General features: G+C 40.1%; 1 protein-coding gene across 3 annotated transcripts in view; it reads right to left on the bottom strand.

Moving 5' to 3' along the window:
• The window catches only part of SEMA5A (semaphorin 5A), a 976,513-nt gene that overhangs the window by 328,072 nt on the left and 626,825 nt on the right, over positions 1-21,616 (bottom strand). For all 3 annotated transcript variants that reach the window (XM_030205332.1, XM_030205321.1, XM_030205342.1), the window contains one exon: positions 12,287-12,491. In XM_030205332.1, coding sequence (XP_030061192.1) covers positions 12,287-12,491 — 205 coding nt within the window. The remainder of the gene's footprint in view (positions 1-12,286; positions 12,492-21,616) is intronic.

Below are 21,616 nucleotides of genomic sequence, written 5' to 3'. Positions count from 1 at the left end.
CAATTTGAGAAGGATTAATTATCAGAGTATGTTTGACTGTCTAGAGAATGGGTAGGTCTGTCCTGTAAACTTATGGCATTCCTTTTCTTGATGTATTTATTATTAGTATATATGAGATGTTTAAATTGTTAACCACCTAGTTCTGGTAAAGTAAAGCAGTGTACAAAATACTTTTAATAAACATAACCACCAAGGTGGGGTACTGCATTAAAAAAAAAAACAAATCAATGCATAGGCCTTTTTCATCATATAATTAGATCCACCCACCGTCACAGATCCCAAAAATGACTAGAGCAAAACCAACCCACTACTACTACTACTTAACATTTCTAAAGTGCTACTAGGGTTACGCAGCGCTGTACAGTTTAACAAAGAAGGACAGTCCCTGCTCAAGGAGCTTACAATCTAAAGGACAAATGTACAGTCAGTCAAATAGGACAGTCAAATTGGGGCAGTCTAGATTTCCTGAATAGAGGTATAAAGGTTAGGTGCCGAAGGGTACATAGAAGAGGTGGGCTTTGAGCAAGGATTTGGGCAGGGAGGGGGCTTGGCGAATGGGCTCAGGAAGTTTATTCCAAGCATAGGGTGAGGCGAGGCAGAAAGGGCAGAGCCTGGAGTTGGCGGTGGTGGAGAAGGGTACTGAGAGGAGGGATTTGTCCTGTGAGTGGAGGTTTCGGGTAGGAACATAAGGGGAGATGAGGGTGGAGAGGAAATGAGGGGCTGTGGATTGAGTGCATTTGTAGGTTAGGAGGAGAAGCTTGATCTGTATGCGGTACCTGATTGGAAGCCAGTGAAGTGACCTGAGGAGAGGGGTGATATGAGCATATCGGTCCAGGCGGAATATAAGACGTGCAGAAGAGTTCTGAACGGATTGAAGGGGGGATAGATGGTTAAGTGGGAGGCCAGTGAGGAGTAGGTTGCAGTAGTCGAGGCGAGAGGTAATGAGAAAGTGGATGAGAGTTCGGGTGGTGTGCTCCGAGAGGAAAGGGCGAATTTTGCTGATGTTAAAGAGAAAGAAGCAACAGGTCTTGGCAATCTGCTGGATATGGGCAGAGAAGGAGAGGGAGGAGTCGAAGATGACTCCGAGGTTGCGGGCAGATGAGACGGGGAGGATGAGGGTGTTATCGACTGAGATAGAGAGTGGAGGAAGAGGAGAAGTGGGTTTTGGTGGAAAGACGATAAGCTCGGTCTTGGTCATGTTCAGTTTCAGGTGGCGGTTGGACATCCAGGCAGCAATGTCGGATAAGCAGGCCGATACTTTGGCCTGTGTTTCCACAGTGATGTCTGGTGTGGAGAGATAAAGCTGGGTGTCATCAGCATAAAGATGATATTGGAAACGGATCGAGGATGGCACGAGAGGAGAGAAAATCAAGGCAGCTGCTGTGAACGGCGCGTTCAAGTATCTTGGAGAGGAAGGGTAGGAGGGAGATGGGGTGGTAGTTGGAGGGACAGGTAGGGTCTAGTGATCCAACAATTAAAATCCTAAAGAAATAGAATATAAAAGCGGACCAACAACCTAGTTAATTTGCAACTGATCCCAACAGTAAACATCCCATGTTTTCTCAAATTCTGCTTCTATTTCATCCTCTAGAGTTGTGAATGGAAAAGATTTTCAGTTTGTTTACAAGCCATTTTCAGGATACTTCCTCAATTTGGGGCTTTTTTTTTTCAGTTTATTTCACACATTTAAAAAAATGTAAATTACATTAAAACATTTGATGTAAGAATATATGAATAGCCATACTGGGTCAAACCAATGGTCCATCTAGCCCAGCAACCTCCTTCAAACATTGGCCAATCCAGGTCATAAGTACCTAGCAGAAACCCAAATAGTAGCAACATTCCATGCTACCAGACCCAGGGCAAGCAGCGACTTCCCCCATGTCCATCTCAATCACAGACTATGAACTTTTCCTCCAGGAACTTGTCCAAAACTTTTTAAAACCTAGATATGTAACACTGTTACCACATTCTCCGGCAGTGAGTTCCAGAGCTTAACTATTCTTTGAGTAAAAAAATATTTCCTCCTATTTTTGTTTTAAAATATTTCCTCCTATTTTTGTTTTAAAATATTTCCATGTAATTTCATTGAGTGTTCTCTGTTTTTTGTACTTCTTGAAAAAGTGAAAAATCTATTCACTTGTACCCATTCTACACCTCTCAGGATTTTGTAGACATCAATAATATCCCCTTAGCTATCTCTTTTCCAAGCTGAAGAGCCCTAACCTCTTTAGCTTTTCCTCATATGCGAGGAGTTCCATCCCCTTTATCATTTTGGTAACTCTTCCTTGAACCTTTTCTAATTCCACTATATCTTTTTTGAAATATGGCAACCAGAACTTAATGCAATACTCGAGGTGAGGTCGCACCATGGAGCGATATAGAGACATTATAGTATTTTTGGTCTTATTCACCATCCCTTTCATAATAATTCCTGGCATCCTGTTTGCTTTTTTGGCCACCGCCGCACACTGGGCAGAAGATTTTCAATAACATCTAGATCTTTTTCTTGAGTGCTGACTCCTAAGGTGGACCGTAACATCAGGAAACTATGATTTGGATTATTCTTCCCAATATGCATCACTTTGCATTTGTGCACTTTTCCTGGACCCTGTTTTTCCACGAATAAGGCCCCAAAAAGTGCCCTAAATGACCAGATGACCCCTGGAGGGAATCGGGGATGACCTCCCCTGACTCCCCCAGTGGTCACAAACCACCTCCCACCACAAAATATGCCGTTTCACAACTGTTTATTTTCACCCTCAAATGTCATACCCATCACCCTGGCAGCAGTATGCAGGTCACTGGAGCAGTTATTAGGGGATGCAGTGGACTTCAGGCAGGTGGACCCAGGCCCATCCCCCCCCCCCCGTTACACTTGTGCTGGTAAATGGGAGCCCTCCAAACCGCCCCCCAAACCCACTGTACCCACATGTAGGTGCCCCCCTTCACCCCTTAGGGCTATAGTAATGGTGTAGACTTGTGGGAAGTGGGTTTTGAGGGGGATTTGGGGGGCTCAACACTCAAGGGAAGGGTGCTATGCACCTGGGAGCTGTTTTACCTTTTTTTTTTTGTAAAAGTGCCCCCTAGGGTGCCCGGTTGGTGTCCTGGCATGTGAGGGGGACCAGTGCACTACGAATCCTGGCCCCTCCCACGAATAAATGTCTTGGAGTTATTCGTTTTTGAGCTGGGCGCTTTCATTTTCCATTATCGCTGAAAAACAAAAACGCCCAGCTCAAAAAAAGATAAACGTCCATGTTTTTCGAAAATACAGTTTGGTCCGCCCCTTCACGGACCCGTTCTCAGACATAAATGCCCATGGAGATAGACGTTTCCGTTCGATTATGCCCCTTATTGTTTGCTTTGGAGACATTGAGGACCAAGAAGAGGAGTGTGGCCACATTGCTGCATCATGATTTGCTTGCTCAAATAATGAGGATGAAGAGAGAGACCCAGAGGATAGATGTTATGACCCCTGAGGCAGGCATCCTGTGTCAAAACATGGATCTATGTCGGGTCATTCAGCTGGGCCACTGGACTCAGTTTTTACATCTTTTGGTGGACATTGCGATTGCTGTTATCAAGATCCTGGATGATCATCTGTTTCAATAAAGAGTGGTTTATGTTTTACCTCTATTCCGTCTTTTCTGTGGAAATCCATTGGTCCATCCCTGCTCTTATTTATAAAACATGTTTCGGTTCAAAGTGGCTTACAATTTACATTCTCGTTGAGAATTACAATGAATGTGTACAGTTTACAATGATGGTTTACAGTTTACGTTTTTGGTTGAAAATTACATGATGGTTTTCAACTGTGAAGCGGAAAGGACAACGATAACCTTTTTAGTTAATTGTAGAATTTTTGGAAAAGCTATGTGTTCAGTTCTTTTCTGAAGTGAAGATAATCGGTGATGCTTCTTATGATCTTTGGTATTGAGTTCCACCACTTTGATCCCGGGTAACTAAATCCAGTCATGTAGATAGTTTTATAATTTACGTTTCTGCAATTGGGTAGGTGGAGAAGTAAGTAGCTTCTAGTTTCTGAGCTTGCGTTTCTTGGGGACAGTTTGATCATATCTAGCATGTATTCAGGAGACATACTAAATATTATCTTATAGATGATGATGCCACTTTTCTTCTGAAGGATTTGCTGCGACTTTTGGAGTAGGGTTGTGTTCTCCTGCTTTTGCGTTAAGCCATTGAGCTAGCATAAGTACTTGCACCTAAAGTTAGATGTGTAACTGCGGATTTACGCTAGCATTCTATAATGGCAATTGTTGAAATAATTGCTGATACAGAATTTGTGCTTAGTGTGCAGCATCCCAGCGCCTAACTTTAGGCCACCTGTAGAGAATTATTCCCTTTAGGCAGAACATTTCACTGAAAGTGCAGAAGAAAATAAGCGGTGCTAATTTAACTTTAAAAAGATTTTTTTAAAGCTGTTCTCCATACCTGTATTGCTTTCCTACTGCTGTTTCAGTCACTAGAGAAAATATCTAGAGACTGTTCACTACTGCTAAATAACTTTCCCTGTATTAAGAACAATGGGGTCAATTTTCAGTCAGTGTGCTGACCAAGTTAGGTTATATATTAATGGTATTTAGTCTAATCTGGATGTTCAGTGCTGCTATCTGTATACTAAGAGGCCCTGAATATCAAGACATTTTGCTCCCTGTTAAGGCACTATCTATTAACAAACCTAAACTAAACATATAACTAATCCAGACAGGGGTTGATTTTTTAAAATTATGATTATTAGATTCTTGATGTACTGCCTTGCTGTGTTACCACTAAAGGGGTTTACATACCCCTGCTATCTCTCTCTGTTGTGGACTCATGATCTAAATTTTGTATCTGGGGCAATGGAGGGATAATGACTTACCCAGGTTCATAGGTAGTCCTAGTGGGAACTGAACCCAGTGCCTCCTGTTCTAAGCCCACTCTAAGCTAACCATTAGACTACTCCTTTGCTCCTGACATGTTAAATCATGTTGGCTGGCCCCAGACCAGATATTCAGTGGTATTTAATGGGTGCTGACGAATATATCTTCTCTAACCACTATAGTGCTCTCTGGTTTGGGACAGGGAGGTCCATGGGCAGAGCCAGAAGCTATCCATGCACTGCAAATATTCAATGTTGGTGCCCGGATAGCTAACCTGGCACGTTGGATATGCATATAGTGCTATTCTATGCCCAAGTAACAATCCTGCTATGGCACTGAAAAGTAGCTGAACCTGGATAGATTTGAGTGCTGCCAAACATTCAGATATTCAATGCCAGTACCTGGATATACGTTGGTTGAATATTGCCCCTATAGTGGCTGAATGTTGTGCTATGCAGATAATTTCAATGTTCACCTTTGCTCTGACCTAAGCCAAGCCCCATATTATCCAGAGAGTATTGGGGTATTGGTCTAGTACTCTCTACAGGCTGAAATTCCGTGGATTAGCCAGTTTCACGTTCACCAGCTGCCAGTGAGCATATAACTACTTAGTACGCACCAGAGTATTTATTTATGTTGAAGGGAGCTCACATTCTATAAGTAAACACTGCTCAACTTCAATCTTATTTTTCGATATATATATACTACTAGCTTACTGAGTTCAAAATCACAAAAGTATATATATGTCTATATATAAGGATCTCTCAGACCGGCGTACCTTCCCTTAATAAGGCTAAAATGAGCCTAGCATATATTTCAAAAGGGGGTAACGCATTCGTCATTGATCCTCAGACATTTTTCATATCTTTTTTTTATATAAATATACATAAAATATTTTTAAATTTTTTCTATTATTTCCCCATTTTTTAATCTCAATATATTCTTTAGTATATAGCTTATCTCATTTCTTTAGTACTTAGCTTATCTCGTTTCTTAATCGATATTCAGTAATTTTTCAATATTCATCGATATTCAATATCTTTTCAATATTCATAGGCTGGAGACCAGATGTCACACCGACATAGATCCATGTTTCGCGTATTACAACGCTGTTTCAAGGTAGTCTCCCCGCTCTTGTCAAATAGTCTCCATCAAAGATCTTTGATGGAGACTATTTGACAAGAGCGGGGAGACTACCTTGAAACAGCGTTGTAATACGCGAAACATGGATCTATGTCGGTGTGACATCTGGTCTCCAGCCTATGAATATTGAAAAGATATTGAATATCGATGAATATTGAAAAATTACTGAATATCGATTAAGAAACGAGATAAGCTAAGTACTAAAGAAATGAGATAAGCTATGTACTAAAGAATATATTGAGATTAAAAAATGGGGAAATAATAGAAAAAATTTAAAAATATTTTATGTATATTTATATAAAAAAAAGATATGAAAAATGTCTGAGGATCAATGACGAATGCGTTACCCCCTTTTGAAATATATGCTAGGCTCATTTTAGCCTTATTAAGGGAAGGTACGCCGGTCTGAGAGATCCTTATATATAGACATATATATACTTTTGTGATTTTGAACTCAGTAAGCTAGTAGTATATATATATCGAAAAATAAGATTGAAGTTGAGCAGTGTTTACTTATAGAAAGTGAGCATATAACTGGCATTAACTATCAGCCTGACTATTTTGGTATCTTTGCTGTCCTCTTTGATTGACTACCAGTGATACCATCCTTTAATGGGTACTGTGACCTACCATGAGAGAGACAGGTGCACTTCACTGCTCAAATGTTTAGAACTCGTAACACAAAATGATATATTTCTATTTTCTTGGATTTGGAGGGTTCATTTTCAGCTACCTCACTAAACAGGTAACTGCTTCCAACTATCCAAATCTATGTTCACGATTTGGCTCTCCTTCTGATAACTACTACTACTACTATTTATCATTTTTATAGCGCTACAAGGCATATGCAGCGCTGTACACCAGACACAAAAAGACAGTCCCTGGTCAAAGAGCTTACAATCTAGATAAGGACCTTAAATGAGAGGTGAGGACTCTCAAAGGGTACAAATCGTTGGCATTATGTATGAGACATCTAAGGGCCATATTCATTTAGCACTATTTTGAGCCTACAGAGAAAATTCCTCTGGGAACAATGCTTAATGGATTTGTTTGCTAAATCCTCTATCCTGAGAGGCTTTATTCGACTACTTTGCTATTAGCTGGATCACCATTTCAGTCTTGCCTGGAAATTGCACATTTCAGAATTATGATGCAATTGTGAGGGTCAGCTGACCTACTAATGGGCTTTCGTTTAAGAAACCGTAGCAGTAAAGCTGCCTTTCATCATCTTACTCATTTTAATGTGATATCGGTAATGTGAATTTTTAAACATTTTTTACTACAGATGTACACAGACAAAAACATCTCTCTATATCTGTACTTATTTAGAGATTAAAATATGTAGAAAGAAATAGCTGGCAGTCTGCAAAATTCCTGATCTCTGTAAGTGGCTGAATACATGGAGGTATTTAGCCTGTGGCAATTGTACTTTTCCTGGAGATACGTACTGGAGATGGCTGATTAGAAATGGCACTTGCAAAGGTGATCTAAGGAAACCCATTGGCAATTACTTTGTCACCTAGTCACCTCCTCTTCCCTGTGCTTTCAGTCTATTTAGAATCAGAACTGAGATCCAATGCCATGAACTTTTATTTCCAACTACATGGGATATTTTCCTTTAACAATTCACATTAATTTAATCCAACATTTATAATTTGCTTAACCTAGAGTGTCTGAGGTGGAAGACAGCATTATTAAAATACAAATCAACATAAAATTACATAAATAAAATATGGGCCCTTTTACTGAAAAGCATTAAGCCCTAATGAACATGCTAGTGTACAAGAGAACACTTACCACAAAATGTGTTAATGCATTTTGCAGTTACTTACCTGCTTTTGCGCTCTAAATGAATGCTAAGTAATTTTAAAATATTTGTTGAAAGGGGGTGTCATGGTGGAGAGTGGGCATTCCCGCATTATCTAGCTAGCACATTAGGATTACCGTCCACTAACTTGATAACGCTAGGTTAACGTAGGAGCATTTAGCACTTCCTGAATAGGAGGCAGTAACTGCTCCTGCATTTATTTTTTTGCATGTGCCATGCGCCTGAGAACATTAATTAACAACCTGCAAAATGCCTGACCTTAATGCCATGGTAAAACTGGGCTTAATGTTTAGGAAAGTTCACCAAGTTCATTCAAATGACAGTAATTTACTAATTCATTAGTTAAATTACTCTTTAAACATTTTCAAAGTCTTATGAAAGCTATGAGCAATCCATTCATACATCTGGAGGCAGCCTGTTCCTGTAAATAGACCCATGAACCATAAAGTTCGATTATGAGTCCTCAATAACTTATAAAAAGAAGAGGCTGGAATTTTCAATCTATATTATTTTGAGGATCTTAGAGCCTGGTAGGGGGTATAAATCTCCACCAACCTAAACAGATAAACTGGGTCCAAACCATGAATAGTAACATAGTAACATAGTAGATGACGGCAGAAAAAGACCTGCACGGTCCATCCAGTCTGCCCAACAAGACAAACCCACATGTGCCACCCTTTGTGTATACCTTACCTTGATTTGTACCTGTCCTTTTCAGGGCACAGACCGTATAAGTCTGCCCAGAACCATCCCCACCTCCCAACCACCAGTCCCGCCTCCCACCACCAGCTCTGGCACAGACCGTATAAGTCTGCCCAGCACTATCCCCGCCTCCCGCCACCGACTCTGCCACCCAATCTCGGCCAAGCTCCCTAGGATCCATTCCTTCTGAACAGGATTCCTCTATGTTTATCCCACGCATGTTTGAATTCTGTTACCGTTTTCATTTCCACCACCTCCCGCGGGAGGGCATTCCAAGCATCCACTACTCTCTCTGTGAAAAAATACTTCCTGACATTTTTCTTGAGTCTGCCCCCCTTCAATCTCATTTCATGTCCTCTCATTCTACCGCCTTCGCATCTCCGGAAAAGGTTCGTTTGCGGATTAATAATCATAAAAATAATTTGAACAAAAGTCTCGCTGGGATGGCAGCCAGTATAAAGATGTAAAATAAGTGGTGGTCCTATCTTATCTTGCTCCCTCCCCAAATTATCTGTGAAGCTTATTTTGTAATAGTTATAACCATGCTATCTGTATATTTCAGGAGGAATACATAAATGATATTACACTAGTCCAGGAAACTCATAATGACTACTTAGAGCAACCAAGGCCAGACTAAGAACATACTACTTAGATCCACTATGCACTAATATAATTTTCCAAGCCAGCGCTTTACCCAAGCAAGTCATTTTCAAAATGGCCTACCCTATGTGTGGGTAAGAGAAATGTAATCCTACTACATTTGGAAATTTACTAGCACTATGGAGAAGCAATCCTGAGTGTAGGGTAGGGGCAGGGTGTAGAGACAGGCACATAATTTCACTTGGGAAAAAGTAGCTGCACAAAATGCAGGCCTAGATGTGTGTGGGTACTTTTCATTTAGAAGTTCTCAAAGTGAAATCTCGAGTGCACTTTCACTTTGAAAGCTGTTGTAAAGTTTGTAGGTTAAACTGAACTATGACTTTACAGATCAGTGGGCTGTTTAACAATTGCCCTCACTGATTCTGCCCTATAAAATCAAAGAGCTGTTAATACTTAAAGGGCAGAAGAAATTGATTTAACAATCACATTATGAAGCTGTAGTCACACCTACTAAAAAATGGCAAACTCTTGAGTACTCCATGTATTTTTTATATTAGTTTTAGTTTAGCTGCAGTCCTGATATTACAACTTTTGTTTGAACTACAAGATGGTTAAAAGAGTAAAAAATATCATGCACAATAAATGAGACACATAAAGACAGTAGATGAATGAAGAGAAAAGTTACAATAAATGGTGAAGAAATTGATAGAACGGAAAGGGGAAGGATCCAAGCTGGCTCCTTAGAAGAGGCTGCACTCAGCAAGAGCTCCAGACCTCCAGTTTTCCTATACTGTTTAGTGATTGCCTACTGGTGAAGAAGCATACGACTAGTCAGTTCTTCACATGCTACCCCAGCCCTTCAATCAGAGCGGGAGGATGGATATATTTACGGTTCCCAGTGTTGGGCAAGCATCACGGAGGCATTCGGGGAGAAAGGAAATTTTGTTTGTCAACTCTTAATGTGAGCAGCTTATTCAGTCCCAACACATGAGCCTCTCTTTTAGATCCAGGGTTCCTATGTTTCAGGCACAAGGGTCCTAGATGATATGATTGCTGGCTTTGTGGCATCAACAGGGATTGCTGCAGAGCTTCATCCTTTCCCGAAAGCAGCAGGAAGCACCAGAGATGGAAGAATGATCCTACAGCACTCAGTCCAAAGAATGAAACCCCTCTCAATTTACTTTGTTTCAGAGCAATACATTTGTATTAGAAGGTCAGGTTTTGGGATATACTCTCTGTATTTGCTAATGCTCACTAATTGGGACTGTGTACCTGTCTCCTAAATTCCACTTTTTTCTGTTTTCTTGATTTAATTCTAAATCCTGATGGATCATGCTTCTGGACTTCCCTGGAGGACTTGTTATATTGAATTTGATGGATATTTTGTTCTTTCTTATTTTTTTATATTGTATTATCTATTTTAAAACTTACACCCTGCCTAATAATCTAAGCAGCTTACAAAAAACATGCACAAAATAACATAAAAAACATACAAATAAAATACATCTCCACAAAAAAACCTATAATTACAATTGATGTTAGGGATAGTCAGATGGTATCATTACATACCCATAAAAGCTTGCAAAAAACAAATGTGTTTTAAAAACTTTCTTAAATTGTAACAAAGATGTGCAAAAATGCAAATGGCCAGGAAGACTATTCCACATTAGAGGTCCTGCTATGGAAAAAGTGCTTCTAGCTGTTGCAGTATAATGTATCAATCTCAAATTCTGTAACCATTGCTCTCGTCTCATCATTTAATCTCAACTTTATAACTCAATTCGATTTATAAAGTTGAACTGCATTTTTCAAATACAGAAGAGCAATACAAAACAGAAATCAAACACCAAAACCAAGATCTTGTACTGTATTAGATATTTTACAGGCAGCCAATGTAATCGTTTTGAAACAGGTGAAATGTTCTCAGATCATGCTCCACAAATCATATAGGCAGCCTTCTGGATTACTTGTAAAGCCTTTAGCTTACATTGAACCATTTCCAAATAAAGGGCATTACAAAATCAAGTCTCATTATAACCAAATACTGCACAACCATTTGAAAATCATATGGTTTCAATATCAGTTTCAATCCTAAAATCAACCTTAACTGGAAAAAATACGACTGACTAACTTTACTGACTTGTTCTTTGAAAGACAAATATAAATCAAACATTATAACAAGATTTCTCATCCACGATTTCACTGTTAATTGAGGACATTGTAAAGCACATGTCAAATCTGGTAAACTACTATCGTATTCCTTTTCAAAAGGATTTCAGTTTTCATCATATTTAATAATAAATTACTATCATTCATCCAATTCCCAGCATGATCTGTAGAGTTTTTTAAATCAAATCTGCAACATCATCTTGCAAAGTAACAGAAAAAAACTGCATTTCATCAGCATACAATTGATAACTCTTCAAAAAGGTATCCTAAAGATGACATATATAAATTAAAAAGGAGAGCAGAGAATGCCGACCCCCATTGAAAGCAAATAATTTAACAAAATTTGGCTGTTTACTCATACTTGCATCATTCTATTGCTCAAATAAGAATGAAACTACTCATGTAATACTCCTTGTATACCTTTCTTTGACAATTTTTTCAAGAGAAGTTCTAAATTCACAGAGTCAAAAGTGAAAAAATCTAATGAAAACAGACAATAAGTCCTATTATACTTGTCTTAGTGAATTATCTGTTTAATGTTGAGCATATTGCTTGAAGTGATATTAGAAAATGATATATAAAGAATTTTAAGAACTGGGAAGTGTGAAGAGTATACAGTTAGAAAGGGACAAGAGAAAAAGAGAACCTCGGGGAGTGAGTTGGAAGGGGAGACTGGAAGACTGGGACTTGCCAGGGAGGAGGGGGGGCTTGGAAAAGGAAATTGTGTCCTGCTAGGTGGAGGTTGGGAAGGAAAATGAGGACTGGCTTATGTATGTGTATGTGTGTGGGGGGGGGGGGGCACTTGCGTGTGGAAGGGGATATTGGAACCTGCTGGGGGGGGGGGGAAGGGGACTTGTGAAAGGAGATCGGAACATAATCAGGCTCACCTCCATCTACTGTGTACCACGTGTTTGCTTCACTGATTATTTTAGCCCAAGATAATATTTGATGAAATCTATACCTGTGGCCAGATACATGATGTGAAACAGCATATCTTTGCCCTGTACAACATCCACCACCACATGGGAAAATCGGCTGTTGTCTTCCAAGAAGTAAGGGAATGAACCCACTGGCTGGACAACCTCGTGCATCAGGATAAATTTCTGGGCATCCTGAAGGTTCCTCTCTGTCAGGTTCACATATATTCCTTGGTCCACGGTGCCACACTAGGAACATAAAAAAAAAAAAGAGCACAGTTCAGAATTATGTACACACAGACAGTCAGTAGTCAAAGACTAATGCACTTAAAACTGATTTTTAACTTCATCAATTCAACCAATTCAAAGTTCTGAAGCCCCCTCAGATCATCATCTGCAAAACTGCGGTCCATACACGTTTAAGCAGACAAAAAAAGGTGCCGGATCAGACTAGTTCTAAGTGATGCTAGGTGAGTGGTTCTATAAGAAGCTGCCTAGCTCGAGACAACAAAAACTTATGTAAATGCCGATGTTCTAGTCATTCACACGGAAAAGTGGCCACTTACGCATGTAGTTTCCAGCAAAATGTTATTCTGTAAGTGCACACCAAACTTTGATGGTACAGACTTTGCAGGTGGGCATTCATATGGGAGGAGTTTGGGTGGAGCGTGAGCACACCGCACAATTATGCAAATAAATTATAGAATGCTATGACTTACATGTGCTCTTTTGCAATCAAGGCATGAGTATTTATATTAGCTCTATGGCTAGTGTGACTGCTCATGCTGCAAATACAGACAAATTATCTGATCTGTTACACAAGTATTCTATAAAAATTAAGTGCCCTTTACAGAATAGGCTCAAAAGTAGATGCTTCTTTACAGAGCACAATTCTAAGAAGATAATTCTATAAGGAGGTCCATAAACTCATTCAAACAAGAGTCCATGTAAATGATAGTATTCTAGTTATTTATACATATATGCTGAGAGATAAGTGTGTAAATATCTAGCATACCAATTACGCATTATTCTGTAAATTAACATGCGTGTTATGTCCCAGAGAGCATAGTTTACAGGCAGACATTCACAGAGTTTGAGAGGAGTGTGGGTAGGGCCACAGTTACAGGCACAGATTATAGAACAGTATAATCTGCGTGCATCCATTTACATAAGAACATAAGCGTTGCCATATGGGGACAGACAGAAGGTCCATCAAGCACAGTATCCTGTTTCCAGCAGTGACCAATCCAGGTCACAAGTACTAAGCAAAATCTCAGAACAGTAAAAAAGATTTTATGCTCCTTGTTCTAGAAATAAGCAGTGGATTTTCCCAAGTCCATCTTAATTATGGTTTATAGACTTTTCTTTCAGAAAACTATCCAAACCTTTATTTTAAACCCTGCTAAACTAACTGCTTTTACCACATTCTCTGTCAGCGAATTCCAGAGTTTATTTACACGTTGAGTGAGAAATATTTTCTCTGCTTTGTTTAAAATTTACTTAGTAGCTTCATTGTGTGCCCCTTAGTCCTAGTATTTTTGGAAAGAGAAAACAAGCAATTCACCTCTACCTGTTCCATTCCACTCAGTATTTTATAGACCTCTATCATATCTCCCCTCAGTCACCTTTTCTCCAAGCTGAACAACCCTAGCTGCTTTAGCCTTTCCTCATAGGGAAGTCGTCCGATCCCCTTTATCATTTTTGTTACCCTTCTCTGTACCATTTCTAATTCCGATATATCTTTTTTGAGATGTGGTGACCAGAATTGCACACAGTATCCGAGGTGCGGTGGCACCAAGGATTGACACAAAGGCATTATAACATTCTCATTTTGGTTTTCCATTCCTTTCCTAATAATTCATAACATGTATGCTCTGGTTAATCCTCCTCCAGTTCTATCTCACTGCACCTCAGGGCTCTGTCTTGGGACCTCTTCTGTTTTCCATCTATACTTCTTCCCTTGGTGCTCTGATCTCCTCCCATGGTTTTCAATATCATCTTTATGCTGATGACTCCCAGATCTACCTCTCCACACCAGAAATTTCAGCAGGAATCCAGGGACAAGTATCAGTCTGTCTGTCTGACGTTGCTGCCTAGATGTCTCACCGCCATCTGAAACTAAACATGGTCAAGATTGAGCTTCTTATCTTTCCCCTTAGACCTACCTCTCCTCTTCCCCCCATTCTCTATCTGTCTAGATAACACTCTCATCCTCCATTTCTCATCAGCTCATAACCTTAGGGTCATCTTTAACACCTCTCTCTCTTTCTCTGCACATATCCAACAGACTGCTAAAACCTGTTTCTTTTTCTGCAACATCACCAAAGTTCATCCCTTCCTTTCTGAGCACACTACCAAAACCCTTATCAACTCTTGCTTAGACTACTGCAACTTGTTTCTCACAGGTCTCCCACTAAGCCATCTCTCTCCCCTTCAATCTGTTCAAAACTCTGCTGCATGACTTATATTCTGCCTGTGTCATTATGCTCATATTAGCCCTCTCCTCAAGTTACTTCATTGGCTCCCTATCCGTTTCTATATACAATTCAAACTTCTCTTATTGACTTATAAGTGCACTCACTCTGCAGCTTCTCAGTACCATTCTTATCTCTCCCTACACTCCTCCCGTGAACTCCTTTCATCGGGTAAATCTCTGCTATCTGTACACTTCTCCTCTACTGCAAACTCCAGACCCCATTCCTTTTATCTTGCTATACCATACGCCTGGAACAGACTTCCTGCAGCACGTCAAGCTCCAGCTCTGGCCGCCTTCAAATCTAGGCTAAGGTCCACCTCTTAGAGGCTGTTCTTAACTCCCAACTCTTATTTACTTGTTCAGTACCCATGTCTGTTTTATAATTCCAACCTTAAGAAATTCTCTAATCCCTTATTTGTCCCATTTGTCTGTCCTGATTTGATTGTAAGTCCTGTCAAGCAGGGACCATCTCTTACATGTTCAGTGTACAGCACTACATATGTCTAGTAGCAGTGGTGTGCTGGTAAACTTTTAACAACAGGTTCTCTCCCCAGGTATAGCCAGCCCTGCAATTTGGGGGGGGGGGGGGGGCACTGTTTAACTGAAAGCTGTACTTTGGTCCCATTTTTGGCTGAAGTACATAGCAAACACCCTGAGCCAACAGATATCTTTTCCACTGAACATAATTAACTTTGTATGAACTTGGCTGCTAATAGTGTACTGAACTGGACAATGTTGGCACATTTAGACTGACTGTAGACATTTCTGCACGAAGGAAACTCTTCCCTCATTAATCAATATCTTCTCTGCGAAATAGTAGTAATAAAAAAAAGGCAAGTGCATTTTTATAATATACCACTGCATTCCACAAAGCAAAAGCAGCAAGTTCCCACTTGCCCTATTTTTTTCTTTTTGTAGGCACATGAAAAAAAAAAAGATTTTAGATGCTCCCAGGTTTCAATCTAATTCATGTTTAATGTGGGATAAAATGCCATAAATAAGTAAATAGATAGATAGAAACTCTGAATTTTGAGCACCTGATTCTCATAACATGATGTCTCTTTAGTGGCCGTTTACCAGGAGAAAAAAACCCTCTCTGCATGAATATAAAATGATAATAGTACTAGGGTGTTCCTTTAACCAGCCCCTCCAAATGACACACTGATTACGATTTATAACAAATTACTTATTATACTTCCTTTGTGTACAATCCATATGCACAAGCCGGCGTATTTGAAAATCTAAGTGAGATTAAATAAAAATTCCACCAACAATAAAGAAAGACAACGTGGATGCAGCAACTTGAGGGCACAGAGATCCAGCTGCGCAGGAAGAAAGGTACAGATATTACCTTGTTTTTTGTTTTACAGTATCCTCCTCACCCACCTACCCACCTGTCTACCTATTCCAGACCTCCTCCCTGCTCCCCCAGTCCCCCGAGCCGCAGGGTGCCCTCCCGGCACACACCTGAAGCCACCCTGGTGGTCTAGTGGATTCTTCGGGGCAGGATAGATCCCCAGTCTTTCCTGCCCGCTGCCAGCGCTGACCCTCTTACTGCCGCATCTTCTTTAGAATGGCTGCTGAGACTTACAACAGTGGCCTTGCAAGACTTCAGCGGAAGTCTCACGAGGCCGCCACTGGAAGTCTCGGCAGCCATTTTTAAAAAGCGATGCAGCAGCAAGAGGGTCAGCGCCGGCAGTGAGCAGAAAAGACTGGGGATCTTTCCTGCCCCAAAGAATCCACTAGACCACCAGGGTGGCTTCAGGTATGTGCCGGGACCCTGCGGCTTGGGGGAGGAGAGGCAAACAGATCGTGGCCGTGCATAAAGGCAATAGCAGGGAGCGGGAGGGAGCCCTGCCTGAATCTAACAACCAGCTCGCAAAATGTTCAAAAACTTAACAACCGGTTCTTGCAAGCCAATGTGAGCCAGTTCCAGCACACCACTGCTAGTAGTAGTAGTACTAATTACTGAACACACACTGCAGCCATAAAGTTATCATTCATGCAAACTATGTGTTAGGCATGAACTGCACAAGCTGCAAAGCCATATGCTACCAAACAGTAGACTGTTGGGGATAATTAGGGTGTTTTCCTTCCTATTGCTTTATCTTTGTGGAGGTGAGTGTCTGTCTGTTATTTATTTATTTACAAGCACTTCTGTACCACTTTACTCAAGTTGGCAGATCCTTAACCTGAATATTAAGTGTGCAGTTGACAATCAGGACAATTATATTGTAGAGAAGAAGAAAAAAGGCAAATAGAAGATGACAACATGATTTTCTTTCACCTGGTATTATCCTGCTTAGTTCTCAGCTTTGTGTCTGAAACAGAAGGCTATTAACATAGTCAAGATAGAATTATCGAGCTATGTCAAGTCATGGGGCTAGTAAAGTTATAATCCCCAATGATGGAAACTCCTCCCACCGAAGAAGAAGAAACAGATCTTTGGAGGTGGTGGAGCTTTGGTTTCTTGAATAGAGCCATAGACCCAGCAACTGAGCAAAAGTGGAGCTTCACTCCTCACCCCACCCCCACTAGGGGAACATGCCCAACAGAAGAAAGGGAGCAGAGTTTCATCCCCCCTCTTCACCCCAGGAAAGGTTCAGGTCCAGTAGAAATGTAGAGGCAGAGCTTAATTCCCCCCCCCCCCCCCCCAACAGGAAAGTCATAGACCCAATGGCAGAGCAAATGAATTTTGCCCCTCCCCAAAGTGTACAGACATGATAGCATGGTAGAAGCAGCTCAGAGGAGGCAACCAGCAGTTAAAGATCAGCCTGCACACAGCAGACCCCCATCTATGACTCTGTAGCAACAACCTGCCTATGCTCATGCAAACCCTAATACAGAAACACAACACTTGAGCAGCCAAACCACTTAGTTGAACTGATTTGATTAAGTGATATAGAAGTGTTTTTAACTAAATAAAAAATAGACACATCCTCATAAAAGAGAAAACAATAGGAAGGAAAACAACAGGGGAGCATAGTAACATGCAGTATCATGACAGATAAAGACCGCAATAGCCTGTTCATTAGGCCAACAAGGTATCATCGCCAATCAATGCGTGCAGCTAATAGCATTCAATAATGTATGTGCTTAAGTAAGAGACATGCCCATGTCCTGCCCATGCTCCACCCATGTATACTTAAGTTCTGTGTGCAAATCTGGTCATATTCTGGATTTGCGCAGGCAACTTACTTAGTTAACAAGCGAATCAGCGCCGATAATTAACAATTAACAAGCAACTATTGACACAAATTGGGATTAATTAGAATTTACTTGCACAAATGTCTGAATTTCATAGTTGAAAAGGGGCGTGGCCATGGGCATGGAATGGACAGGTTATGAGCATTTCTGGAAACTATGCGCGTTGTTCTAGAATACACCTGGTCTGCACCTAATTTAGGCATTGGCACTTACACCAAGCTGTCCTTAGCATATCTGCCCATGACTAAATGTAGTTGAGTGGATGGGCGTTTGGCATATTCTATAAACCATGCAGAAATGTAGATATATTCTAAGAAGTACGCCTACGTTTAGGTGTACTTTATAGAATGCGCCTAGGTGTATTTTTTTTCGGTGAGAATCTTTTAGGCGTGATATGTAGGTGCTGATATTCAGACCGTGGGAGTTAGCCCGGCTAACTCCCATGGTCAGTGCTAAACCCGGGCCATTTACGGTGATCGGCATTGAATATCTGGTTTATTTTTGGCCAGTTTGAACGTAACCAGTTAAGTCGATATTCAGACTTAGCCAGTTATCTTCAAACTGGTCAAACATAGCCACTAAAGTAAGGGTCAAAATCAGCGTATAGCCGGTTATATCCCCCAATATAATCCTATCCCAGCTATCCCTTGCTGAATATCACCAGATAGTCGATTATGAGGCATTTAACCGGCCAGGTGCCGATCCTGGCCAGTTAAATGCTTTTGAATATCGGGGGGGGGGGGGGGGGGGTCAGAATCTAGTCCTATAGCACTTACACACTCCCTTACAGAATAATGTTTAGTTCACTTGTGCAAGTTGTGTATAACTGCACATGCTCAGTTAGAGTTGCCTTTTTAGATTTTAAGCCATCCAGGAACAGGGAAATACCTAGTACAATTGAATGTAACTCACCTTGAGCTACTACTGAAAAAGGTGCGAGCTAAACCCAAATAAATAAACTATGGTACTTGAGGACTGAAGGGTGTCCAGTGAAATACCAATCTTTAAAATGGTTCCAGGGATCAACTGGGAAACTACAAATCAGTGAGCCTGACTTCCTTGCAAAAAAAAACCAAAAACTAGTAAATGTTATTGTGAAAAGCAAATTTACTGGCCATATATATTGACATCGCTTAATGGGGAAGAGCCAACATTGATTAAAAAGAAAAAACTTGCCATATAAATTTATTAGACTTTTTTGAAGGTATAGATGAACATGTAGATAAAGGAGAGCCAGTCGAAAGAGCATAACTAAATTTTCAGAAGACATCTGACAAAGTTCCTCATGAAAGACTCTTCAGGAAATCAAAAAGTCATGAGTTGAGATCACATACCCCCAAATTCTATAAATGTCACTAAAAATTGTGCGCACAAATTTAGGCGTGTGCCCAATTTGCAAACACAATTTATCTGAATAACAAGCCAATTAGCAGAAGCAATTATTGGTGCTAATTGTTTGTAATTAAAATGCATGTGAGTAAATTTTACATGCCAAGGTTCCACCGGTATAAATGGTCACACCTAAATGTAGTCGTGATTCCTGGCACTAAGCACTATTTTATAAACAGAACCTAACTTGAACTGCCATCTATAGAGTAGCCCTAAGTGCTTTTTTTGGCACTGATATTTTAGGTGCAATTTATAGAATTTAATCCATAATGAGCTCTGCATCATAAGATGCCTTGGTCATATGCCCAGCTCCTGGAATATTATTCAACTTCATCTTGCAGTAATTTCATGATTTAACTCACCATAGTCTATTGATCTGATGTTTTAACTATATGGACACATTTGGGGCTGAAGGAACAGTTTGAAATGACCACCGATACACAGAGAAAAAAAAAAGATAAAGACAAGTTGAAGCCAACTGATCCCAAGAAGGTGGAAACCGAATTAGAATCCCTGTTGGTGAGCAATGCAATGATCTCACTTGTGACCAAGTGAGTTGTGAAAATATTGTGCACTCAATTTCAAAGACTCTCCACACAGTTGTATATAACTCAAACATTAAGGGCTAGATCCTATATATCGCACCTCAATTTCCATGTGGAAATCAAAGCGTATTCTATAAAGTGCACTTTACTTTAGGCATGTTATAGAATAAGCTGAATGTTGCTGCGCACAACTAAATTTAGATGTGGTCAATTGCGCCAACTAAAACCTGGTGTAAATCCCGATACCTAAATTAGGTGCAGAGGAGCAGATTCTATATATAGCACCTAGATTTCTGCAAGGAATACGTGCGTAACTTAATTGGCATAACAAGCCAATCAGCATTTTTAACAGCACTGAACAAGCAATAATTCACACTAATTGGCAATTATCACAATTTTGCATGGACATTGCTATTTTATAAAGAACTGTGCCTAAATTGTAAAGTACACAGTTCAAAATAAACACACGTAATTTAAAAGGGGTGTTTTATGGGCATTTTGTGAGCATTTGAAATTTTCAGTGCGTAATTACAGAACACGGGTCAGTGTGCCTAAATCTACACATGCAGATTTACACCAGGTTTTCATTGGACTAAATAGGCGCACACATAGATTTAAGCGCTATGGTATTGACTAATCATAATCTATAAACCGTGCCTAAATCTTATAGAATACGCTTCATTCCATGCACATTTTTTATGCACCATATATAGAATCTATCCCAGAGCAAGTGTTTTCTGTAACAAAATGAATAGATTTTAGAAATACCCACGACTTGTCGATTCCACTCCCATAACCATGCCCACTTTTCAGCTATACGACTTAGCGTTACAGAATATGCTTAGCAATTGTGTGTAAATTCTAATTAATGCCAATTACTGTTGATAATTGCTTGTTAACATCCAATTGTCAACATTGATTAGCTTGTTAACTAATTAAGTTATATAGATAGTTATAGAATATGCTTTGATTTCCACATGGAAATCGAGGTGCAATATATAGAGGCATATTTTCAAAGCACTTAGCCTTCCAAAGTTCCATAGGTTTCTATGGAACTTTGGAAGGCTAAGTGCTTTGAAAATATGCCTCATAGAATCCTGGGGTACATACCTTTGGAAGTAAACTGCAAGACATAGAGAAACATACCTTGGATGCAGAAACATTGTGCAACTGGTCCAAACCCAATTTACCTGCTTAGTGAAAAAGTTGGAGACCTGTGAGATGACTCTGGATGACCTGGAGAACAGGTCACACAGAAACAATTTAAGATTTGTAGATCTCCAACAGATCCTGGCAGACTTGGAACTCATGCACATCTTAGAATCACTGTTCATATAGGAGTTTACCCCTGTGGCCCAGTTGGGAAAATTTTGAGTGGAGCAAGTGAACAGGTTTGGCAACTGGGAGTAAGCCATGAGTAGCGTTTGCCAAACTCTTGAATTATGCCCATAATAGAACACTGTTACATGTATACAAGAGCTGACACAATGATTTGAAATGGGAAGGTAAAAGAATGTATATCTTTCTGGATTATTCAACAACTGTCTCCATGAGTCAGTGTGCCTTTCATCCTATCCGTGTACAGTCGGAACAAAAGAATCTATGATTTGCTCTGCTTTACTCTGCGATATTGAAAATAATCCATGGTGGTCAGACATTCACATGTTTATTGGTAAAAGATGCAGAATTGGTGGTCATTAGTTTTATGGAGTATTAGTTTCCATTAGTAAATGGTGACGGAGCCTGGTTTTTTTTTT

This window comes from Microcaecilia unicolor, chromosome 1 (assembly GCF_901765095.1).
Source record: "Microcaecilia unicolor chromosome 1, aMicUni1.1, whole genome shotgun sequence".
Taxonomy (NCBI): Eukaryota; Metazoa; Chordata; class Amphibia; order Gymnophiona; family Siphonopidae; genus Microcaecilia; species Microcaecilia unicolor.
Note: the sequence above shows the minus strand (reverse complement) of the source record. Positions and strands in the feature narration are given on the sequence as shown.